At 34.9% G+C, this 11211-nt stretch overlaps 2 protein-coding genes and 1 pseudogene across 2 annotated transcripts; 1 reads left to right on the forward strand and 2 right to left on the reverse strand.

Annotated features, from left to right (window-relative positions):
• Positions 1–276: 276 nt before the first annotated feature.
• LOC107721156 (putative Dol-P-Glc:Glc(2)Man(9)GlcNAc(2)-PP-Dol alpha-1,2-glucosyltransferase) lies at positions 277–3400 on the reverse strand. Its single transcript, XM_016529026.1, has 3 exons — positions 3025–3400; positions 2748–2945; positions 277–1539 (listed from the first exon to the last, which is right to left on the reverse strand). The coding sequence occupies exons 1-3, from the start codon at positions 3187–3189 to the stop codon at positions 484–486; spliced, it is 1419 nt and encodes a 472-aa protein (XP_016384512.1). The 5' UTR covers positions 3190–3400; the 3' UTR covers positions 277–483.
• A 656-nt stretch (positions 3401–4056) lies between these two features.
• On the forward strand, positions 4057–5589 carry LOC107721157 (EKC/KEOPS complex subunit Tprkb-like). The gene is made up of 4 exons (XM_016529027.1): positions 4057–4307; positions 4695–4817; positions 4906–5082; positions 5168–5589. Exons 1-4 carry the CDS (start codon positions 4167–4169, stop codon positions 5252–5254), a joined length of 528 nt encoding a protein of 175 aa, XP_016384513.1. The 5' UTR covers positions 4057–4166; the 3' UTR covers positions 5255–5589.
• Positions 5590–8427: 2838 nt separating this feature from the next.
• LOC107721149 (L-threonine dehydratase biosynthetic IlvA-like) overlaps positions 8428–11211 on the reverse strand; it is a 3603-nt pseudogene continuing 819 nt past the window's right edge.

Genomic DNA, 11211 nt, shown 5'->3' on the forward strand with positions numbered 1-11211 from the left:
AAAAAAAAAAAAAAAAAACAAGGCTTGAAATGTAGAATATGTAAGTCAACTGCAGGCTTTACTGAACTACACCGTTCTGGGAAACCAGAAATTCTTATTAAACACTTGACATTATGGAGATAATGAATGTATTCAGTCACGTTCGTGTATCAAAACAAATTTACTATCACAAAGAAATAATGAGGAAAGATCAATAAAAATGTAAAAGATCAATACGAATCTGAAAAAAAAACACTGATAGAAACCAATTACAATGAGAAACTTACATTCACAATTACATGAGAATCCAAATGTTTACCAATAAGCAAAGGAAAAAGGGAAAGTACAAAATGACACAATTAACAACATTCACTATTATAATTAGCCTGAATCAATACTCAACTCACATGAAAATAATGGCAAATAAATTACATTTCCTTTATGTGTAGGAAATGTGAAAATAACATAACTCATTCAGTAATTTAATTTATTATTTATGTCAAGTCACCACATGAATCTCTGCGCAGCCGTACTGTCAGGCCACTGAAATGTTTTATTGATGAATATGTAAACTGTGGCTGCATTAACTACGGTGTAGAGGCCAAACTCAAGCAGCAGTCTGGGTAAAGACGGTACAGGGATGTGGACACGATATAACAGATACGGAAGGATAAAATATCGGAACTCCAGGAGTTTCTGCGGAACAGTGGCCGCCACCAAACACGCAGAGAAAACCAGAAACCAGAACAACGACTTGGACCTCAAAGTATCTAGGAAGTTCCATGCTGCAAACATATATCCAGGAACTAAAAGGAAACGGACAAGCTCGTGTCTCTGGAAAATCCTCTTCCATACGTAAAATGGAAAGTGTCTGTTGTCCGCAAGCAGGTATTTGTGAACAAATGTGAATTTCCAGACCAAAAACAGGAAGAACGTCATCAGTACGGCATAAACTAAGGGCTGCTTTCTTAAAGACTGTTGAAACCTGACTACCCTTTGGTAACTCAGTGAGGTAGGAAGGGAAAATATAAGAGTAAATGACAGGAAATAGAAAATCTGAGGAAAGTTCAGACATGCTTCGTGACTACTACGATCTCCAACCACAATTCCATCGTTCAACACAACAAAAAACACAAAAAGAACAGCTGCAGCAATATATGGCCATGTTGACAAGACCACAGCTTTTATATTGTTGGGCGTTTTGAGGAATTCCAACAGGAAACGCATCACTCTCATTGCCCCATTGATGGTTAGAGGGACCTGAGAAGGTGATTTTTCGTCTCGCTTCTTCCATTCAGTCCGCCAGCTCTCGTCCATTTTTTGAGCCACCACAGTGCCAGCACAGAACGCCACCCAGATGATGTTGGTCTGGCGGAAGAGGACGGCACAGATGCCGAGAAGCGCCGCCGCTTTGTGGCTTCCATACAGCGCCATGAGGTACATGAAGAGGGTGAAGAATGTGGAGCCAGCATCAGTGTAATACAGGAACGTGAAGAAGTACAGCACTGGGAACGTGGACAGAGCCAGGGCAGAGAACATTCTACGAGTGGCAGAACGGGACTAGAGAGATAGAGAGATTGAAATATAACACCATAGAGTTGATTTTGGGCTTAATTTCAAGGCTATGCGATTGCTAAGTTGTTCTAGGTGGTTGCTAGGTACCTTTTTTAAAAACTAGGCTTTTTACAGTTTTTTACTATACTTTTTTACTGTACAATTTACAGTTTTCACCTGGTAGACCATAAAACAGGCTAAAATAGACTGCAACCCAACAGACTAATGAAAAGCACATCACATCTTAGCAACACTGTTTTTGAATGTGCAAGAACCAGTCAGTTTCTTTGAATAAGGACAAAATCTAGTTGCTGTGCATTTTTACTATTAATGAAAATACTATTATATTTATTGAAAATTCTGCCTTTTAGGGTCATTTTAAAGAAAAGAATAGCAAATTATTTAATTCGTTTTTAGGTACCAAATGTAATATCTTTAAGAGTATCAAAGGGTATTTATTTATTTTTGGCTCGCTTCCTAACCATGCATCCCCCACGATAATTAATATATAATAAACTATAATGTTTATATATGTTTATAACCAATTGTAACAACTGATTTGGTTATGGTTTATACTTTTTTATATAACATCACACCTTAGCAACCAGCAACGATTGTGAGTTTTGAATGTTCAAATACCAGTTACAGTTTCTTCACATAATGGAAAAATAAAGAAATAAAATAATTATAATAATACATTTTTAATATTAAATAAATATTAAATTATTATATTTATAGAAATTTTGTCCCATGCCCACTAGTGTGATAAAAAGATAAAATAATTATAAATTTGTTTTTTGCGTCCCTCAATAATAATTTATTATGAAGAGGTTTAAAATCAAAGAATTGTAAAAAACATTTTAAATTAGAAATTTAATAAAATCTGCTTCCCAATAACGTTTCTATTTAGTTACCATTATTATGTTGGTTATACAGGAGTTTAATAAATTTTTTGTATTCATTTTTTATAAACATAAAGATATGTGATATATATATATATATCACATATCTTTATGTATATTTTCAAAAAAAAAAGTCATTAACATTACAAACAATATGAAAACAACACACCATTACACACTATACACTTTAAGGTTGATCAGGGCCATAATTAGATTATTGAAGATATTTTTCAATATTTTAAAAAGCCAGTTAAGTTATGCACCCCTAATAGAAGAATCACCATTAAAAATAAAGGAAATAAAATAAGACACCTTATCTTTCATGTGCAGTCTGCAGATGATCAGATAGATTATGTAGAGATTCCCACTATTAAAGAGCAGATTGATGAATCTCAGCATGGCAGTAGAGCAGACCACACTGCCCTTCAGATCCGCCAGCCACACCAGCGGCCTGATCAGACCCACTGATTCCAGATACAACCCGGGAAGAGTGGTGATCATTGGATCCCACTGTGGAAATCGACACATGGGCATTAATGACCAAACACATACACACACTGAGAAATTCAACCGTTATTAACAATCATACCTCATTAAACTTCCCCTCACAGTACTTCTGGGCCTGAGGGACATGAAATATCTCATCCATATACGGGTCTCTCTGTTCCCGTGTGATTTTGGAGAAAAGAAGGCAGGATATGAGAAAGTTAATGCTGCACAGAGCTGTGAAGACATAAACCTCAAATTTCTCCATCCTTAACTCAATCGAACACAAACAAAAACACGCGATCTTTGATAATACACTTATGGAAATGAATGAAATAAGAGGATGATTAAGGGAGTATGCGAAGCATTCATTCCTTGCTATCGATCATCCTCCATAGTGTCAAAAATGTACAAATGCATGCAAAAATCGCATTTTTAAGTTTTGATTTTTGACAGCTTACTGGTACAGCACATACTAAAGTCCGTGTCGAAACCGGAAGCGTGAACAATCAGTTCCATCCCGACGTTGTCACGGATTATGAAAATAATAATAAATCTGTTGTAAGTAATAATGTAGTCATATTTAAATATGTACATCACCTATACTATGATATGTTCCTTATTAAATTCTTTATTTAAAAAAAAAAAAATCATAATGACTTCTTCTCTCGTAACAGATTGTAAATAAATACATCATGTATAAAGATTAGTGCCTGGCACACAAATCCGCCTCTGCAATCTCAATATAATATAATTTTTTCAAAAAACTGAAGCGATTTGCACATGTAATCTACGTTCTACTTTAGAAGTAAATGAATTAATTTACTAAACTTATCATCTGCGTAGTGACATCGAAAAACATAACATTGAATTAAAAATACACGATAAAGAGTTAAAATACAAGTATTATTATATACGTCGATCATAGCTATTCGGCCAATTAGAAACAACTTCTGAGCTTTAGGCCCCGCCCATTTCAGACAACCGCGCCAGTGTTTTGTTTCTGTAGTTGTCATATACTTTATAAAATAAAACTTGACTGTATATTATTTAATGTAGGGCTTTGCAATAAATTTAATATCACATACACAATTACATTGATTTGAAATGAAATTTGTCAAGTCGGAACATTCCCATCAGCAATGACGGTGTCACATTATTATTGTTCCGAGTGTGGCCACACTGGGTAACCGCATGCTGTCTAGGTAAAGTTCATGTTATACTGAAGACATTAAAATATCAATAATGCATCTTACACAAGACTTAGAACTGTTTCCTGAATACACGGTGACTCAACTGCTCTTCAAAGATGTAAAAAATGCGACGGAGTTGAGAAAAATGGCAGTGAATGGAGAAATAAAAGGCGCCTTGATCAATCCATCAATGGTAAGAGCATGTAACAAACTCATTAGTGATTATATAAATTCTATACAGAAATTCACTATGATATCCTTAACTCCCTCCAGAAAGTACCATGGTAATAGCTGTTTTGGATGGTGCAATACTGTTTTTGAACATTTGCATACACACACTACCGGTCACAAGTTCGGAATACGTTTTTAAATGTTCTTGAAAGAGGTCTCTTGTGCTCACCAAGGCTGCATTTATAGTATACAACGTACAGTAAAAACATTAATCTTGTGAAATATTATTGCAATTTAAAATACCTGTTTCTGTTTTAATATATTTTCAAATGTACTTTATTCCTGTGTTGGTAAAGCTGAATTGTGATATATTTGCCATATATTTACTATTTTCATGTTTTCTGTAAAGGTTGTGGATGCATTCCAGATCCTGGTGGCAGCAAATAAAGCCGTTCACCTACATAAAAGTGGGAAAATGAAAACCCGGAGCCTTTACTCGGAAATCATTTTTAATCTTTCACCCACAAACAACGTGAGTGATATTTCAGTACATGTACACAGCTGACACTAACTTTATTTGTTTACAGTGTGCAGTTTTAACAGAGTTGAATGTTTGGCAGATATCAGAAGCATTCAAAAGGTTTGGGATCTCAGACAGTGACAGTGCAGTTCTTATTGTGTTGGTACACAATAAAGACGAGACCCTCAACATCGATAACATCATCTCAAAGGTGGATGGGCAACAGATTGCCGTTGATCGAGTGTCTGATTTGAATGATGTCGCCAAGATTAAAAAGGTATGTCTCCTCGGGTGGAATTTTTGTTTTTGTTTTTTAGTTTTTTTTGCACTTGTTTAAAGTACGTCTGTGTCTCTCATTGCAGCTCTACAAAGTCGCACCACAGGAGGAAAAGTGTGGCAGTCTTTTGGACGCTGTTGTTTGCAGGATGGCCACTAAAGATGTTGCATAACTAATCTAGTCGTTGATATATTTATATTTGAAATAAACCCACACTGTATATCTACTTTTCAGATCTCCTATAGTGGAAAATGTGAAAAAAAAATTTGTATAGATATCCCATTTTTTAATGAAAAAAATGGCATCTTGTGACACATTGTTAACATTCTTTAATGCAGATGTGAGTGAGCCATTTTAAAATATACAGTGTTTTCATATATACAGTTTCCAACTAGGGCCAAATTTCCAAGAGGGAGATCATAAGATATATCTAAAAGTTGTCTGAGAAAAAAAAAATACAACATTTCTAGAGACTGGATAGTTTTCTTATAAATAAAGCTTAAAATGGCTTAATGACTTACGCTAACATGTCGTAGTTAATTCATACCAAAAAGTATACCAGGAAGACATGAATAAGTGAATGAGACAGGAAAAAATTAGTTGCAAAATCATCTAGATCATACCTCTAGTATGAAAAATATGCAACAAAAAACTGTAGTCAATATTAATGTTATGAATGTTGAAAAGAAATCAACGTGTCCTCTTGAATATGCTCAAAATTTGTATAATTGAAACAAGTTTCTGTACAGCACAATTTAGAACATCTATAATCTATAATTATTTATATTAATAATATTTTAGTCACCTATGAGTTTAGAGAACAAACAACACAATCTGCATATTAGAGTTTTCTGTTGTTTGGCGCAGATAAAGCAGTAGGGATGTGGATATGGCAAGCCGTTTTAGCTTAAAATATTCCAAGCGTTACTCGTCGTAATTGCATTTTTACTAGTAACAATTCAATTAGAGATCTCTACAATTAAATTCTTACTAGTAACAATGCCAATTAGAGAGCTCTCTAAATCTATTTTTACTAGTTATAATTACAATAAGAGAGCTTAAATTCTAATTTAATTAGAGAGCTCTGCAATTGTATTCTTACTATTAAGAACTGAATTAGAGAGTTCTCTAATTCAGTTCTTACTAGTAACAATTATGAATATAGAGCTCTCTAATTCAATTCTTACTAATAACAATTGAATTAGAGAGCTCTACAATTCAATTCTTACTAGTAAGAGTTCCAATTAGAGAGCTCTTTAATGCAATTCTTATTAGTAACAATTGAATTAGAAAGCTCTTTAATTCAATTAGAGAGCTCTCTAAAGCTCTATTCGCACAGGATTAGTATTACCTGGTGACCTCTAGTCATTTGTAATAATTGCGGAGGTTGTCTGTGATCTTAATCCCGTGCGAATCGGCCATGTCTGTAATTTGTAAAGTAAAAATTCCCCTGCAAATGATCTACCATATTTGGCCGAACACCGAGGTCCTGTGATAATATTAGTCCCGTGCGAATGGAGGCTGCATTGGAGTGTTTTGATATTATTTTGGGTGCTGGGTCATATTGCTATACACGGGCGGTTCTAGGACTTCATCCACAGGGGGGCTGAGCCCTCAGACAGACCACTAGATACAAATATACAAATTACCTAAATTAATTGAAGTAAATATACACAAATATCCATTAAAGCTACAGAAGTTACTTAATTAAGAGCAGCGAGTGATTCTCTCTTTTTCTTTTATTGTTTGATTAACATTATTAACATGCACGGGTCCGTTATATTAATGCACATCCGATATTTTCGTAACTATTTACGCTTACTTAAGACGTAACCAACTGTTTTTACGTCGATACCACCAACTGTTTTTACGTCGATACTCGTCAATTGACAGCCATTCAGACATAATTTTGTACGAATTTGCTCAAGACGTGAAAAAGAACTCCGTTTGGTATTTGCTTGATGTCTGAGAGAAGGCTTTCTGTGTGTGCACACTTCAGGTGTGTGTGTGCACAGAGACGATCTATGACAGTGCGCGAGTACCGCATTGAGATCTCTTTCATGCCGTCTTGTGCATGAATAGCTTAAAATCACTTAAATGTTTAAACTGACAAGCCTTAAAACACATGAGAATGATAAACTTTCTTGAGGAAGCAGCAGGCCTGATCGTTCAGATAGTTTTAGGGGGGCTGAGACAACAGATAGGGGTGCTGAAGCCCACCTAAAAAGGGTCTAGAACCGCCCCTGTCGCTATAAGTCAAGTCACCGTTATTTATATAGCGCTTTTAACAACACAGATTGTGTCAAAGCAACTGTACAGCATTAATTAGGAAAATAGTGTCAATAATGCAAAATGATAATAGTAAACACTCTATTGTTTTCAGTTAAAGGCAGTTCATCATTGAATTCTGTGATGTCATCATCCAGTTCAGTTCAGTTTAAATAGTATCTTTGCAATCATTTGCAATCAAGTCTACGATATCGCTGGAAATTAAGTGTCCCCAACTAAGCAAGCCAGAGGCGACAGCGGCAAGGAACCAAAACTCCATTGGTGTCAGAATGGAGAAAAAAACCTTGGGAGAAACCAGGCTCAGTCGGGGGGCCAGTTCTCCTCTGGCTATACAGCATACAACTATACAATTTGCAGAAAGAGAAATTTGAAAACCATCAGAAGAGCGAAAACAAAAAGAATGATTAGATGGAGATAGATGACATAGCAGCATGCAGTAAGAAACATACATATCTGGAAGTTAAGTCTGTAAATTCGAGTGAAATCTGCAATTAAACATATCTTTAATGTGTTTTTTTACTAGTAAAAATGGAATTATAGAGCTCTGTAATTGCATTTTTACTAGTAAGAATTAAATGAAAGAGCTCTCTAATTGGAATTGTTACTAGTAAACACTGAATTAGAGAGCTCTCTAATTGGAATTAATACTAGTAAAAATGTATTTAGAGAGCTCTCTAATTGGAATGGTTACTAGTAAGAATTCAATTGTAGAGCTCTCTAATTGTAATTCTTACTAGTAAAAATTCAATTAAAATGCAATTAAAAATGAATGGAAGTCGATGGAGACATATGACTAGTAAAAATTCATTTGTAGAGCTCTAATTGGAATTGTTACTAGTAGTAACTGAATTAGACTCTAATTGGCATTGTTACTAGTATTAATTTAATTGTAGAGCTCTCTTAATTCAATTTGTACTAGTTAAAATGCAATTACGTCGAGTAACGCTAGGAATACTTTAAGCTAAAACGGCTTTCCATATGTGGAGGTATTTCATAACTTTATTCAGAGTATTTTCATATCTAAAAGATATTATTTAAATAAACTAACCCTTTAACTTAGTCAGGAAAGTTGCTAAGCTCATCTGCCAATGTTTCCTCCACTGAGGATGACCACCACATTCTTGCCATTGATATCTGGTATTTTGTCATTCGTGACAGCAGCGAACGCCGCAGTGCCTGAAGGTTCAAACAACGAGACCAGCCCTATAAAGTGTGGAAACTGCAGATTTGATCTCCTCGTCGGTCACCAGCACAATGTTCTCAACATACTTCTGACACAACTCATATACGCAAAGTATCTGAGGGTGAATCCCAAGAAACGCATTTCAAATAGCACAAATTAAAATCCTGACTCTTAAATAACAAAGCTATAATGAACACTTCCATAAAGTTTTATAGAAAATAGAAAAGTTTTATTCAAAATAGAATTCATACCTGCAAATGGTGGTGCTAGCCCTGAAGCAATGCTTTTAGCATCCATGCCAACAGGCTTCTCTCAATGAATCTCTTGTACATTGTACATGCTGTTGAAAATCAAGAGGGATTATTTAACTTAATGTGCACGTCAGAAAAACAAAAGTGTCATTCACTTGTCATTTAATTAATAGGATACTGAACTTAACCTTAATTTTAATTCAATTTTTAAATGTTTTTTTTCTGTCAGAAAATAATTATTCATCAGTGAGTTAGTTCACATTAATTACCTAGACTTTTGATGGATGGACAAAAAATGAGGAGAAAATATTAAAAATATCTTCATTTGTGTTTTTAAGATTAATTAAAGTCTGATGGGTTTTGAACAACATGAGGCTGAGTTAAAATATGTTTTCACAATCTATGTAATTTTATCTAAAATGATTTGTCTGCACTTTCTGTTTAACCCAGTCATGCAGTGAAATTACATCTTAACAATTATGATTTGATCTGACATCATAATTAAGGGAGTGACACTTTACACAAAATAACCGCATGGTTCAAACAAGTACATTTTAGCTACCATCTTTTATGGTGCAATTATATCAGCTTTGTCAAAATCATTATCTTCCATTACGTATTTTGTTCCTGGCACAAATCGCAAGACAGTGAAGTGTGGTGAAAGTTTAACTATGCTTTTCTTAAATCCCTTAATTTGATAGCTTGAAGGTTCGGTGTTAACCATTTCGGTAGCACCTTACAAGAGAGATCCATTTATTAGTTAACTACGTTAGTTTACGTTAACTAAGATTATACTAAATGCCGTTAAAGTATTGTTCATTGCTAGTTGTTAGTAATTTCAGCATTTTGTTATACATTTTTAAAATCAAATTTGTATTTTTCAAATAACATGAATAAACAATGAACTATTGCTTTTAATAACGAACATCGAAAAAGAATAATGAATGTTGTAAGAAATATATTACTCATTGTTGACAACTGTTAACAAATGAGACCTTACTGTAAAGTGTGATTACTTTTTTAAATAAGTTTTCATGCAAAAATGACAATTTCTTAAGCATTACTCAACACTATCAAACATCATTGTAAAAGAGCATTTTAATTATCATCTCCTTTTGGTTCCACTCCATAGATCTTTGTGTTCTCACAACCAGACAGTTTGATGACTGCTGCCACACCAGCAAGTAACCCCCCTCCACCACAGCAAACAACCACAACATCTGGATAGGGTACAACCTCCAGGATCTCAAAACCTAAGCTACCATTTCAAAAGACAGTGGTACGAGTGAACCAATTATAATACATTCCATTTTTGGTGCATATGTTCATCATGCATTGCCACTGGGGCAGTAGTACCCTTTCAAAAGGCAATGTGTACCTTTAAGGTACTAATATGCATCCTTTAGGGGTAAATAAGGTACAAAAGTCAATTTCAAAGGAATATTTCACCCAACATGAAAATTCTATCATCATTTACCAACCTTCATGATATTAAAATCTGTATGTTTTATATGAGCAAAATCATGCAAAATCACATTCTTCAAAATATCTCCTGTTGTGTTCAACTAAAGTAAAAAAGTCATGCAGGATTGGAACGACATGAGGGTGAATAAATAATGACAGACTTTTCATGCTTTGGGTGAACTGTCCCAGACGTGTATTTAACCTGGCATGTCCAGCGATAAGATCTGGATCATCATAGGAATGTAGGAAAGTCATACTGTCCTCTTGAACACTTCGAGTAACAACGTCCAAAAGAACTATCTGTTTCCTGGTCTTTTGTACACCACAGTCCATAAGACGAGGAGTTGGCGCTCTTTCAACCTCAACTCCCAAACTCTACAAATGTTTGATACCTTTTGTTAAAGATTAAATAAAGAGAAAAGTGTAACCGTATCAGCAAAGTGTAGAAATGAGAGTTTCATACTTGTATCAGAACAGATCTGGAGATAGGGGCCGTTTCTAGCATCACCACTTTGCCTTTACATTCATAATGCTTACATGCATATGCAAATGACTTCCCATAACTCCCAGAAGACATGGTCACAAAATGACCCCCTTTGAGTATCCGGGCAAACTGGTTTGCAACACCTCTTATCTTAAAGGGGTCATATGATGCTGCTAAAAACAAGCATTATTTTGTGTATTTGGTGTAATGAAATGTGTTTATGCAGTTTAAGGTTAAAAAAACACATTATTTTCCACATACTGTACATTATTGTTTCTCCTCTATGCCCCGCCTTTCTGAAACGGTCTGAAAAAGCAAGGTGTGCTCTGATTGGCCAGCTATCCAGTGCGTTATGATTGGCCGAATACCTCAAGCGTGAGACAGAAATGTTACGCCCCTCACATACTGTGATGCCCTGTCCGGCCGGAGCGACGAGACAAAAACATTAAAACCCATTA

This window comes from Sinocyclocheilus rhinocerous, unplaced genomic scaffold (assembly GCF_001515625.1).
Source record: "Sinocyclocheilus rhinocerous isolate Xijiao unplaced genomic scaffold, SAMN03320098_v1.1 scaffold1322, whole genome shotgun sequence".
Taxonomy (NCBI): Eukaryota; Metazoa; Chordata; class Actinopteri; order Cypriniformes; family Cyprinidae; genus Sinocyclocheilus; species Sinocyclocheilus rhinocerous.